Genomic DNA, 13,304 nt, shown 5'->3' with positions numbered 1-13,304 from the left:
CATTTACCCTTGAACTATAAGAATACAAGATCAACCCCTAATCTAATGCTCAGGAATACTTTGCACCATATCGTATATTTTGGTAGTTGAGTTGGATAGAAAAACAAGTCGTGCCATAAAACTTAGCTCACAAACTTAATAGAATCATAGTATCCTAAATTAGCATGGACATCTAACGAATTGTTGTTAATGAGAGTTTATTTTGGGCATATAATTAGAAATAGAGTGGTTGGGTCTCTTGCCTCACATGCTAGGTCTTGTTCTTATTGTTAATGTTTGTTTTGTGCGATATATCCCCTTGTGGATATTATACATTCCTTTTTGGTTTATGAATAAAATTTCTAAGAGTAAGATTTTGGTTATTGCCAAACTGGTCTAAGACATTTTAAAACTTGCCAATTTTACCTCTAAAGCCAGTTTAATCCCCAAACATATTTTTCCCTTAAAAAAAGAGAGAAAAAAACAAGAAAAGGAGAGAGCATGGACATCTGGTCATTGCAGAATAAAGGTTTCAATGCGTTCCAAACAAACACCTTAAGAGTTGTTAAAATGAGTCACATCCATGTGCAGGGATAGTGTAATCCAAGAAAACAAACGATCTCGCCCTGAAGAAAAAACTCGTCCCGCGTAATCCAATTCCCATTTCCCTCCTTCCCTCGTTCATAAACTCAGCCGGAGCTCTCTTATACCCGCACGGCACAATCGCCCACTTTATTTCCGGTACCATCCTATCCCTATTCCTATTCCTCTTATTTAAAAAAAAAAAAAAGTTGCTATATTCCATAGCAACTTTTTTTTTTTTTTTTAAATTTATTTAAAAAATTTCAGGAAAGTTAGGGCTTAGTCTTTCTGCTTCCTGACTATGTATGTAGCTAATTTTTACGAATTTTTATGTTTTTACTTCTTTTTTTTCCAATTGTATGATAAAATTAACAAGCAACACTAATTTTTTGTATGGTGAATTTTATTTATTATTGTTTTGGTGGAAGTAGATCCACATTGAATCAGGACTTGGAATTTTCGGCTGTGGTTAGAATGAGCGACTCAAGGGAGCAATCTCCGGATTGGTTGCGTACTTTTCAGGTATCGAAAAATAACCAAATTTAGTCCTTACTTCGAATAACTAGAGAATCATAATGATTAATTATTGTGTAATTTAAAGTCGGCGATGATTAGCTCTCTGAGTTTGAGGTTACATAATTGTGTAATTTTGTGTTTGGCAATGTTGTGATAAAATGCTAATACTAGTAGGTAGGGTCGTAGGTCTTGATCTGAGAATGCAGGAAATAGATGTAAGAGCTAAACACATTTCTGTTGGAGATGTTTAGCTCTGAGCTTGAAGTGAAATGTGGAGAGTTTGACATTGCGTATGAAACTTCTCTGTGTTTCTTTTTTCGAGGGAACAATTTGATATCTGTTGATACAATTGAAGTACCGGTGAAGATTGCTAATTTTCGTGGTTCAAGATGTTTTTGGTTTGGTAATGTTGTGATAGATGCTGAGCTAGTAGGTGGGGTTTTAGGTCATATTCCGAGAATGCATGAAATAGATGTAAGAGCTAAACCTGTCGTGGCTCCTGCAGAATGTGTGAAGCTAAAATTACTTATCAGTTTCAGACATGATGTATCAAAATCTTCTTGTACTTCTCTTGCACCACATTGTTATCCTTGTATGTAATTGGATTATATTCGTGTTATTGGTCATCCTAGAGCTTGCTAAATCTTAAGGTTGCGGTCATCGAATTGTTTGTACCTGTCACTTTCCATTCCAAACCCTTGATAGTGCAGCTATTGGAATTCCCTTTTACCTCTCTATGTCTGTATGTTGGTGCTAACTGTAAAAGTATTGCTTTGTTGAACAGGCGCCAACTCAGTCAACACTGACATTTTCGTCAGATTCTGAGCCGTCACCAAAAGGTAGCCCTTCATCAGATTATGAGCCTTCACCAAAAGGTAGCCCTTCAAGGGCGGACATAGTTGATCTTGACGAGCCAACTCTGCATAAATCATCTAAAATTCCAGAGAAAGACATGAATCAAGGTATCGTTCTTGGTGAAAGTGGTGTAGGTTCTTCGTCCAGTAAGCCATCCAAAGCAAAGTCTGCGAAAAGAAGACTGAAAGTAGAAGATCAAACACCTCGGCAAAAGAAGAACACAGCTAACAAAAAGAGAAAAATAGGTATGTTAGGGTTTGGGAAAACCATTTTATGTTCCTCTGAATGTTGGGTCCAAATTGAGAGGCTTTAAAGAGATGAATCACATAATCCCTGATAATATACAAATAAAATAAGAATTTCTAGTTTTAAGTCTTTTGACAAAAGCTTTAAAAGCCTTTGTTTTATACTTTTAATTTATGATACTTAGAATGTATTCCCTGGAAAATCCATAACATTTGTTTTCTGGTGATGATACAGGAGATGCGAGTGACAAAAAGGTTGCCAAGGAAGAATCATTAGAGAAGAACATAGAACCTCAAGTAAGAAGCATTACCCAGTCATTGCTTCACGACTTTAATTTGGTGAATTGCCTTTGATGTATAATAATTGTCAGCCTCCTCCTAATAAGTTATCTAAGGTCATCACTCATTAATAGGCTGCGATTGATCCTTATCATTTTTCCTTTAAATTTGTTTTGGGGCCTATCTGGTTCAAGAAAACAACCAATTGCATTTTTGTTTTCTTGCATAAATTAATTTAAAAATAGAGCATGGCCCAAGTTTCGTTGTTTGACCAAAGGAATTGTAACATTAATGTAAATAATTAATAGTTCATGCGTTGAGAAGGCATTTCTGTTTTATCTTAATCGTCAAGTTTTCTTAAGCACTCCTGGACACGCCAAGGACTTTTTAACACATGTAAAAGTAAAACAGATTTTGCATATATTCAAATTATTAATTGTTTGTAAGAGAACTTATCTGGTGTTTCCCTGTTAAAGTAAGTCTTTATATGAGTGGTGCTCAATGACTTCTTTGATTGAGGGGTTCTTAGATTTCATGGACTCCATGGGTTCTATATAACTGTTTTGTCTTTATTTTTTTTTTAGCTCTCTTCTCTTGTATGCCCCTGTGTACTTGATGAGTTTATTTATTATTTATTATTTATTTAAGTTCTTCACCTATCAAAAAAAAAAAAAGAAAAAAAAAATCCCTGTTAAATTAAATTAGAAAAAAAAATATAATCTCTCTTAACTAAACAATTATAATTATGAGAAGACATTAATTGACAAGGATCCATAGAGCTGACCACAATTTAATTATAACACCGCATTCTTTTTGCCATCTCATGTTGATTAGCTTGCAAGTTCACTAATTTGAAGGAGATATTTGGGAACTAGATGCCTCTGGGTTGTTTGTAAAGTAAGAGGGCACTAGTACTTTAAGGTAAACTGGATTTTATTACTATAGAAATGGAACAATTGCTTGGAAAGGCCTACTTATGGTGTAAATTGGTTTTTTTACTTCTTCATGTGCAGTTAGTTCTTGCTTGCACACTGTTAAAATCCATTCAGTGTTCCACTTTCCTCTATAGGTAGAACTCCCAAAAATTTAGTGGGCTAATCTACCAAATTTTGCAAAATGTTATATCTAGACCTCTTTGTGGATCAGAAATTGTAATGGTGTGATATCGTAATGGGGATTAGGTTGATTTTAAGCATAAATCTAGCTTGCTTTCATTTTGTCTTTTGCTAATGACAAGAGCTTAATGTTGAACAGGAACCAAATGCTTCAGTTTTGACACTATCATCAGATTCTGAGTCTGGTCAAGGCTATAGACCTATAAATGAGGATCAAATTCATCATGGAGAATCTTCTGACCAGAAAACCTCTGAGTTCCAAGGGGGAGCAAAGGGTGATGATAATGCTCTTATTGGCAGTGATGGAGAGTCTCCATCTAAGAAGGCTTCAAAGGAAAAATCTCCGAGAAAGCGGCTAAAAGTAGAGGGTCACACACCAATTAAAGAAAAAAAAATAAATGAGAACATTGAAAAAAAAGGTATGAAGTGGGGCTTGTGACAGGTGTGAATTGTTTTTTGCTAGAAAAAGTAATAAAATCTCTAATAAGGTAGCTTATACATTTATTCTTTACTTAACTTATAAAAAAAGGGTGGTGGTTAATATTAAACCTTTTCATAATGAATGCAAACGTGATTCTCTGTCTCTCTCTCTCTCTCACGCAGACGCGCGCACACACACACACACACACACAGAGGCATGTACTGTGTAGAGTTTTGATGCTTGTAGTATCTGTTAATGGTGTAGGAAAGAGTGGCAATGTGGAAATCGCAGAGGAAGAAACATTGCATGTTGAACCCCGTGTAAGAGAGATGATTAGTTGCTGTAATACTTTCCTATCTAGTCACTGTCTTAATGAAATGTCTTGTCAATTTATAACTTGCAGGCCTCCTCCTCAAGGTTGCCTTTGGTACTCTCTGACAAAGTCCAGCGCACAAAGTAGGATAACAACTTATCTTGATTCTTTTCTTGACATTTGATGTTGGGATATTAACCTGCTGTTTCAAAATGAATAATGCTACTATAATCAATTTCCTAAGTATGCTCTGAGGTCAATTTTTCGTTATGGTTTATACTGTGGAGAAATATACACTAGGGTTTAACTGTCCAAGGGTGAGATGACAATAGTATTCTGAGAACTTACTTGGTTCATTTTGCTTGCCTTCTTAGATTCCTAGGTGGATTCACTACATATTCCATGCTCTATGAGTCTATGGATTTTCTGGCGAAATATTTCTACGCATATTCATTATTAAGTAGTGCTGCTGCCTTCTCAACCCCCGCCCCAAAAAACCCCAATTCCCACTCAAAAAAAAAAAAAAAAAAAATATATATGTATATAAAATATTATTAAGATTTGTCATTTGTGCAGGCACTTATTGAATGTGAAGGGGATGCCATAGATTTGAGTGGTGATATGGGTGCTGTAGGACGAATAATAGTTTCAGATACACCGTCAGGAAATCATGACTTGTATTTAGATTTAAAAGGTAAATTGAAACGTGCAGTTTCTCTCAGGTTGATGATGATCCATGGGTCTTCTTCTATATTACGTCTATATGTGTACATAATAATTTCTTTCTGTTTATAAAAGAACCATAATATAGATTGACATTTTTTCAGTTTCTATTAAAAAATTCTCCTGCAATGTGTTTTCTGTATTAAAAGAACAATGTCAAAACTCAAAAGACATCATCTGTACCACATTTGAAAGAATAAGTATATATTTCTCAACTTTACACTTATATTGTTTGTCCACATATGTTTCTTAATGTATATGCCCTCATGACCTAATCTCTTCTATTTTCCTATATAGATTTTTTGTAGGTTATTTATCAAAAATATATATATTTTTTGTAGACCTTCGTTTTGTTTAGACTTAGTGACAACTATTTTTTTGCATGTTCCATACATAACAGCCTGCTTCTGATTGGTTTAATTTTGGCTACTATTTCAGGAACCATATACCAAACAACAATAGTTCCTTCTAGGACATTTTGCGTTGTAAGTCGTCAATCTCCTTAAAAAATATTGTAGTGAACATCTTGGTCTCAAAAGTTATCAGTATAAATGTTTTGTAGAAACCAGAAATCTCTGTTATGATTTACATAATAAACTACTCTTCAATTTTCATCCTTAAAAGTGACATTGCTATGATATGACACAGATCTTTTCTTGTTCAGGTTAGCTTTGGTCAGTCAGAGGCAAAGGTGTGTTAATTTTTTGCTTTAAGATATCTCCTTTGGAAGATGTATATATGTAGTTCATAAACTTCTGAGATTTTTTTTTGTCTTGCTATTCATCTCTTCCCTTCCTTATTGGTGCTATTTCCCTAATTGTAGCATGCATTAGAGAGTACAGTGAAATATATAGCAGAATAGTAGGAAGTGTTATCTGATTTATTGGCTCAACATTGTATATTTGTTGATCAGATTGAGGCTATCATGAACGACTTCATTCAGCTTAACCCACAGTCTAATGTATATGAAGCTGAAACTATGGTTGAAGGTTGGGTTCTATTTCCAAGATTTTCCATGCAGTGTTTGTCTCATCATTTGACTTTCTTCTTTTCCTTTTCCTTTTTATTTTTATTTTTATATTTAAAATTCCCAAACATTGCTCTTCCTTCACATCCACCATTTTGTTTGAGCAGGAACGCTGGATGGTTTCTTGTTTGATTCAGAAGATGAGGCTGATAAGATGCCTAAAGCCATTTCTTCTAATCAAAATGATCAGGACATTGAAGGACAAACCAATGGAAAGATCAAAGGGAAAGCTGAGAAAAAATCGGTATGTTCCCAACCTTCTTCCTTTATAGAGCGTCTCAAATTAGTTAAATTACACTGCTTCTGTTTTAACCAGTTCCCAACCTTTTTTTTTTCCATTAAAAAAAAAAGATACATGGTGGTGCATTTATGCTTATTTGAGGGAAATCTGTATGCAGGGGGGTCTCCGGAAGAGAGGCAAAACTGCAGGCGGAAAGCCCCAAGCTCCAAAAAGAGTAAGAAAGAAAAATCAAGTTTCAAAGAAAGGAAAGACCAAGAAATGAGAGACAAATATGTTTTGTATTTTGCATACATGTCATAAGATTTAAACCATTAATGACCAGATATTAGTTCTGATAGTTGACAGGAGTAGGAGTAGAATTGCCTTGTATTAATTTCAGTGACAGATTATAGTCAAATGGTGGTCCTTGGTGCTTAAATTCATAAAATTTAAGGTTTTAAGGAGTATATGTTGTGATTTGTTTCTTTACTTTGACTGTTTCTGCTGGTGGGTTGATGAATTACTTACTATATTCAAAATAGATTACTCTGCTTTTAATTACTACAATTTAGTTAGCCAGAAAGTTGTTTCATCAAACTTATAGAAAATGTTTAATTTTCCCTCTTTTTTTTAAATTTTTTTTGGTACCACGGTTTCTTTCTTAAACCATTATATTGACGTGTCTCATTATGAGTCTGACTAATTGGATATTCAATGATACATCTTAAACTGTTTCAATTTGGAAAGACATGCAATATGAGTTTTGGCCTGCTGCATTCCTTCCAAGATTATTATGAATATTGTGGCCATTTGTTGTGAACTGAGAAAATAAAATGTAAATTGAGTGTGGTCAATTTGAGATGATCAATCTCTTGAACTTGAAAGAGGAAATAGACATTTTTGGTTAATTTTCTGCTTAATTCTCATTAATGCCTTCCATGTTCATATATAGCCAAGGATGAGATAACCTTATCACAATCTAATTCTAACAAATAGGGACCAAGTCCTATTTAAATTTCAATACAACTTGAAATGAAATTCAATCCTAATCTCCTAATCAGCTACATGATATTATTTGAATTCAACTTAAGAACTTTATTTGAATTTAACTTGAACCTATCCTTATCTTATGTTGTCTAATTTCAGGACACAATACAATTAAAATACATGGTTAAGCACATCTTGACAATAGGTCACAGAATCATGTATTTGCTACCATGCACTTGGTACACTCAGCAGAATGCACTGTCAATTCCTCTACAAAAGAAATCATCTAGTTTAATTGCTTTCTCATTTATGCTGTCTTGCAATCCATTGTGCTTGATTCGGTCAATATTTTCTTTCAAAGGCGCAATTAAGGTTCCCTTCTACGATTGAGGCATGCTGTCAAATGCTGTGAAGTAGTCACAGTAAACTCAGAAGATTAAATTTAAGATGAGAAGAAGGATTGGCATTGGAAGGGGTAGGCGGATGTTCGAGGAAGAAACTTTGCTCACTACATCCCCGTTGTGCGGCTCTTCAATTGGAACTATGGGATTGTCAGATTTTTTCTTCACCCTGCGTCACAAATTATTCTCAAATTCAGGTTCTAAGGTAGGAGTGGCAGCATGTGCACTTCTTGTATATCTGCTGTTGTGATGGAGAAAAATGATATTTAGCAGTTGAATTTAACAGAATTGAGGGGAGAAACAGTACCCATTAACACTAGGGCAGAAAACAATGGCATATTCATTAGCCTTGCATGTAAAAGTGCTTGTGCCATCATCAAACGCATAGCTATAAGCCCTGGGACAAGCGCTCTTAAAGATGGTTGAATAAGAGGAGGGTTGGCATGTCGTTGGGTTCGCAAACTCACCACTGCAGCAGTACTGGTCCAAACCAAATGCTCCACATGCACTCCTACATGCAACCACCCCTCCTTCCTCTTCTCCACCAACTACTTGAAGCTCCTTTGGGCAACCTGTTTCATTTCATGGTTGCATTTAGGGGGGGTTTCAGGTTTGATCATTTTATAAGTGAAGCCAAATCATCTTGTAATTTATTTTCCTCCTTGGAAACTGCAAAAGTAATTTAAAAGCTTACCCATGTTGATATTTGCAGCACAGCCTGTGGCATTGCATGCTCCAGACGCCCCCCTTGGTGCAGCAATAAGCGGTATATTGTAGCCATCTACAAGGCTGACATCATAAAAATCTAACCCATTTCCTGTTCCGAGAGTTATCTCAAAGAGGGATGCAGGTGGAATGGCGCCCATGCCATCACATTCCAGCCTTCCTCCACAGTCCCCTGTTTGACATTTTCCAGCTCCTGACTCGTCAAAAGTGCACCCGGTCCTTGCCCATAGTCGTCCTGACCATCCTGGAATAGTTGGAATGCTGACACTTTGGCCTGAGTCTAACCGGAATCCAGTTGATGATAGTTGAGGTGTCCCAGCACCTGCAAGGGTTCCGGGCCATATGGTGTAGGGGCAGTTGTTTGTTATTGTGAATGTGCAAGATGAGCAAGAGAAAAAGAAAGAAATGACAAGAAAGAAAATAGGGAACACCCAGGATGTCATCATTGGCATTGTTGAGGATTCTGGTTTGTTCTTTAAGTTGTACTTTCTTCGGGTAAATGGGAGNAAAAAAAAAAAAAAAAAAAAAAAAACTTAAGAAAAATATAGGTTCAAGTTGTAGCAAAAATCACAAGGAATATGCATACCTGATTTGTCTCAACAATTTGTCCAACAACATAGTCTTGTCCAACCAAATGACTACAAAAGACAGATTCCTACATTTCACATTTTAACAAATTTATGTCAATGACATGTTTATCTTCTTATTTCAAGTAGTGACCTCTGATTCTTCATGTTGGAGAAATACATTATTTAACCAGACAATCAATTCTAATTTAATCTTTTCAAAGAAACAATATTATTTTGCAGACCCAAAAGAAGAATTTGATTTATAAAGTAAGGTAAAGCACTTTCTATCCTCTTAATAACTCCTAAGATTGGAGGAAAGTATCCAATCTAGTTTCACTATACATGATAGTATCCAATCTAGTTTCACTATACATTGATAGTACTAGGTCATAAACAATAAGTGGAAAGACAGGGTCACATGTAGATGTTAGCATGTAACCCACCTCTTTAAAGAACTTTTTGCTGTGAGAAATTGTGTCAAGTGCATATCACCTAAGTCACCTGACCACTTTCTCCTTGCAATTGGATCTACTGTTCCCAGTAGAGGAAGTAATTAGGTCCACTCTCCATGGAATTTAACAAACACTTCCTTAACATTTGCAACAACTATGATAAATGGTCTTATGAAGACACTACCTTCTGAATCAATTAACCAATCCATAATAAAAAGAACAACCAGTAGGGGACAGATAGATGTAGACCAATAATTCAATGCATCAATAGAAATTAACATACTAATTTGATGCAAACAAAGCTGTCTAAAACACAATTTTACAGAACAATCTTTGGACAAGTAAGGATTTGCTATTTCCTACAAAAATTGAACAAAAAAAATTTACAAACAGGGAAGCACTTTTCCACCATTTTAGGCCTTGTGATATCTTACAGGCAAGTAGCTGTAGATTTAACAGGGCTTAAACAGAAATAGCCTAGGGACCAAATACCATGGTAGATACCATGGGCTTTTCATAAGTTGGCATTTTGACAGCACTTCATTAAAAGGAAAATGTAGACGGCATTGGGATTTAAGTAGTGTTACAAGTTGAAAAAAAGGGATAAAGATAATAAAAGGAATAATAGATTTTAGGAGATGAAATTTAGACTTAAGTATAAGTAGCTCTATCTAAGCCTTGTTTATTCACAATCCAAAACACAAGCAACTCCCAAACAATTTCAAAATACAAATAAATCTAATTCCATTTACTGTGTGTAACGACCCAAGGAAAAGCGCTAGCCACATCTGCGCTATACCTCAAAAGGACTAGTCACAATTGAGGCTCCTTGTAGTTGTTAATGAAGCCCAGATCTACCCAGTAAATACCTGATGTGGGACTCATCACACACTCACACACATCACACAATCAATCAAATCGGGGTATCACAATCTCCCTTACTTAAATCCCTAACGTCCTCGTTAAGGTCGACTTTGTGGGGTAGTGTCTCTGAGCCCACACGGGATTACCGGGCTGGCTCTGATACCAAATGTAACGACCTAAGGAAAAGCGCTAGCCACATTTGTACTATACCTCAAAAGGACTAGTCACAATTGAGGCTCCTTGTAGTTGTTAATAAAGCCCAGATCTACCCAGTAAATACCCGATGTGGGACTCATCACACACCCACACAAATCACACAATCAATCAAAGGGTATCACACTGTGAAACTTGAAAACTCAAACCCAAAGATTCATACCTGAGTGAAATTATCCATCAACTGTAAAACTTGTTCAACTTTACTATGTTCTTCAAGAGAATTAATGTCAACTGAGGAATTGGCCTATAACATTTGCAAAGAATAATTGTCACATAAACTTAAAATAAATTTATAGACATATAGATTCATATATTATAGTGCAATGTAGCATATCTTACTTTATTTAGGCATCAAAGTGATTGAACTTGTCTTGACTCACATGCCTTTTTTCTTTGCGATTTAGGATTTCTTGGCCGTTTTAACACACCTTTCAATCTTAATTTTGGACGTCCAACAGTAGGTTTTGTTTTAATCCCACGTATATCTTGAAAAGTTATGCTCTCATGGGATTGGCATCCATTATCACCTTGTAAAACATCCCCAAGAACAACTTCATCATGGACCTCTGTCTGATCCTCCATGCTAAGGGAATAACATTTTTTTCTCATTTTTTGCAAATCCTTCAATAATATGTCAGAACATCTTTTGGCATAATCATACATTATCTCAGACTCTGTTGCAAGTATAGAAACTTCACGAAAATTGTGACATAAATGAGAGTAACGCTTTCCCAATGACTCTTGAGCATTACCTTTAATATCAACACCATGATAGTTCTTGATAGAACCAACCTTTGCATCTTGTGTCCATCTTTTCAATATATAATGAGTAGGAAGTATCTTAATGTTTTTTTTTTTTTTTTTTTTTTTTTCACCATTTAGTTATGCGAATTAAGTTCTATTATTCTCCATAATCGTTCCAGGGAAAAAGAAGGGAAAAATTTAAAGGAACATGATTAAGAAAATTGATACTTGTCTTTTCAGTCAAATCATAGATCTAGCTCATATCCATGCCATCTCCAGCTTGGCTGCAGATTGGACTGACAGCTGAGAAGGACCTCTCAAAAGGAGAAGGATGAAACTGTGCATCCCGTCTGCGCTTACAGGCATAGCCATCAGTAGGGGAATTCTCTGGCTCAAGCTTCCTCCGGATGCCTCTCACAGCCTGTTCCTCCACTGGTGTAAGGGGGAAAATTTGCCCGCTAGCTCTGCAAAGGGAGCTATGGTTATCGTATAGAATTCTCTGGTTACAGTTTTTGTCACATATGTGAGTCAGTCCTGTTAGTTTGCAGCGGTACATATTTCCACAAACACGCTCATTTTCACATTTCCAGTCGCATTTGTGAACAGCAGTCAGCCCATCTCGGCCTAGTATAGTTGACAGAAAAATAACGTTTGCAGGCCCTGCTACCATCATGGATTTGCCACACACCTCCATTGCAAAAATCAGACTTCTTAAGTTTCAAACTTTATAGATTCCAAACTCCAGTCCCAAACGCTCTGCAGAGCCCAACACAACATAGAAAATTCGTCAATTTCATCGCTCTAATGAGATGACTTTATGGTAATGACTAGCTCTCGGCATTCTTAAACAAACTCCTCTATAACTATTCCGGATAAATATCTGTAAGCACTAAAATCTATCTAACAGGATCTTACACTCTTATTCAAATCATGACAAAAAATGTCTAAGATTCTAGATCCTCCTTATATTATAAAATAATATCCACTTGAAGACCAGATAGCTACTTAACAATTAACAATAAAAATATTTCCCCACTCATCCTTTTTCTTTTTCAGTTCTCTTTGGAAACAAACTGTGCCTAGAGGACATTTAATTTTACATAAAGGTATATAGAAGGAAAAACAGCACATGGGTTGTACAAAAATGGAAAATTCTGAGTGGCATTAACACAGTACAACTCAAAGAAGCTGATCTTTCAAAAGGAATTTCCTGTTTTGCCCCACAAAAAAGAACTACATGAATAAATTGGACCCTTTTCTTCCAAATTACATTCTTTAATCAAGTAACAGTAATTTCATCAACAGATCTGTACTACCACCAACTGAAACTACCTCTCAAAACCATAAAATCTCAGAAAAATTGAAAGAACCGACACATAATGATCAAAGAAACTGAAAATGATACATGGGTTGTCGGCTATATGTTAAAAGCTAGGACTTTTATTTCAAAAACAAACAAAAAAAACCCCATAAACAAAAAAATCAAAATAATAGCCAAGTCATAGACATAAGACATAGAATTATGTATAAAGATACATACTTTGTTGCCGTTCCAACAGTGAAGCAGGCGAGTCCCCACCGAACCTGTATATAAGGAAAAAAAAAAAAAAAAACCAAACCAAACCAAACAAACACTAAAGCCTATAACACGCACTACCTCTCTCTCTCTCTCTCTCTCTCTCTAAACAGTAGCTATAAGGTGAAGAAGGGTGGCTAGACAAGAAGGGGAAAAAATGTGAGAACAATGGGAGTGGGGTGGGGTGCGTATTTATAGAAATTAAAGGAGACTATTCCTATGGTGGTTGGGTTTTGGGTTGGGGTTGACGTCCAAGTAATAAAGAAAAAAAACAGACTTTAAAACTTAGATAAGACACAGTGTCTATGTGAGAGAGACACACAGAAAAAGATAGTTAGAGAGAGAGAGAGAGAGAGAGAGAGAGGACTTTAGGGGAAAATGCAAATGAAATTCACATGAAATTGCAATGTACATGACATTTCTCTTTCTATCTTTATTATAGAAATAAGACTAAAAAAAAAGAGACACTTTGGTCCTTAGTCTAAAGTTTTTCA

The 13,304-nt window shown here is 35.7% G+C and overlaps 3 protein-coding genes across 6 annotated transcripts; 1 reads left to right on the top strand and 2 right to left on the bottom strand.

Annotated features, from left to right (window-relative positions):
- The first annotated feature begins 471 nt into the window (after positions 1-471).
- LOC112018531 (DNA-binding protein BIN4) lies at positions 472-6,764 on the top strand. Of its 4 annotated transcripts, none has more exons than XM_024051056.2 (13): positions 472-720; positions 993-1,083; positions 1,862-2,177; positions 2,407-2,474; positions 3,711-3,990; positions 4,239-4,312; positions 4,396-4,449; positions 4,882-4,999; positions 5,467-5,513; positions 5,693-5,719; positions 5,942-6,017; positions 6,163-6,299; positions 6,454-6,764. In XM_024051056.2, exons 2-13 carry the CDS (start codon positions 1,036-1,038, stop codon positions 6,556-6,558), a joined length of 1,350 nt encoding a protein of 449 aa, XP_023906824.2. In that variant the 5' UTR covers positions 472-720; positions 993-1,035; the 3' UTR covers positions 6,559-6,764. The 4 variants fall into 4 exon arrangements, with proteins under 4 accessions (XP_023906824.2, XP_023906825.2, XP_023906827.2 ...); XM_024051057.2 differs by having other exon boundaries at positions 475-720; positions 2,413-2,474; XM_024051059.2 differs by having other exon boundaries at positions 475-720; positions 4,257-4,312.
- A 470-nt stretch (positions 6,765-7,234) lies between these two features.
- Positions 7,235-8,893, bottom strand: LOC112009997 (thaumatin-like protein 1). Its single transcript, XM_024042357.2, has 3 exons — positions 8,358-8,893; positions 7,971-8,235; positions 7,235-7,832 (listed from the first exon to the last, which is right to left on the bottom strand). The coding sequence occupies exons 1-3, from the start codon at positions 8,839-8,841 to the stop codon at positions 7,691-7,693; spliced, it is 891 nt and encodes a 296-aa protein (XP_023898125.2). The 5' UTR covers positions 8,842-8,893; the 3' UTR covers positions 7,235-7,690.
- A 2,474-nt stretch (positions 8,894-11,367) lies between these two features.
- On the bottom strand, positions 11,368-12,986 carry LOC112018532 (uncharacterized). The gene is made up of 2 exons (XM_024051061.2): positions 12,775-12,986; positions 11,368-11,990 (listed from the first exon to the last, which is right to left on the bottom strand). Exon 2 carries the CDS (start codon positions 11,926-11,928, stop codon positions 11,488-11,490), a length of 441 nt encoding a protein of 146 aa, XP_023906829.1. The 5' UTR covers positions 11,929-11,990; positions 12,775-12,986; the 3' UTR covers positions 11,368-11,487.
- Between the last annotated feature and the right edge of the window lie 318 nt (positions 12,987-13,304).

Source organism: Quercus suber, unplaced genomic scaffold (genome assembly GCF_002906115.3).
Source record: "Quercus suber isolate HL8 unplaced genomic scaffold, Cork oak 2.0 scaffold_329, whole genome shotgun sequence".
Taxonomy (NCBI): domain Eukaryota; kingdom Viridiplantae; phylum Streptophyta; class Magnoliopsida; order Fagales; family Fagaceae; genus Quercus; species Quercus suber.
Note: the sequence above shows the minus strand (reverse complement) of the source record. Positions and strands in the feature narration are given on the sequence as shown.

What these genes read in the sequence shown, in the direction of transcription:
- LOC112018531 (XM_024051056.2), top strand. Translation starts at nt 1,036, where the DNA reads ATGAGCGACTCAAGGGAGCAATCTCCGGATTGGTTGCGTACTTTTCAG. An exon ending in ATTGGTTGCGTACTTTTCAG is followed by an intron (nt 1,084 to 1,861) that starts GTATCGAAAAAT and finishes TTTGTTGAACAG; the next exon opens with GCGCCAACTCAGTCAACACT. An exon ending in CTTCTAGGACATTTTGCGTT is followed by an intron (nt 5,514 to 5,692) that starts GTAAGTCGTCAA and finishes TTTCTTGTTCAG; the next exon opens with GTTAGCTTTGGTCAGTCAGA.
- LOC112009997 (XM_024042357.2), bottom strand. Translation starts at nt 8,841, where the DNA reads ATGCCAATGATGACATCCTGGGTGTTCCCTATTTTCTTTCTTGTCATT. An exon ending in TGCTGCAAATATCAACATGG is followed by an intron (nt 8,236 to 8,357) that starts GTAAGCTTTTAA and finishes GAAATGAAACAG; the next exon opens with GTTGCCCAAAGGAGCTTCAA. An exon ending in TTCTGCCCTAGTGTTAATGG is followed by an intron (nt 7,833 to 7,970) that starts GTACTGTTTCTC and finishes TTTGTGACGCAG; the next exon opens with GGTGAAGAAAAAATCTGACA.
- LOC112018532 (XM_024051061.2), bottom strand. Translation starts at nt 11,928, where the DNA reads ATGGAGGTGTGTGGCAAATCCATGATGGTAGCAGGGCCTGCAAACGTT.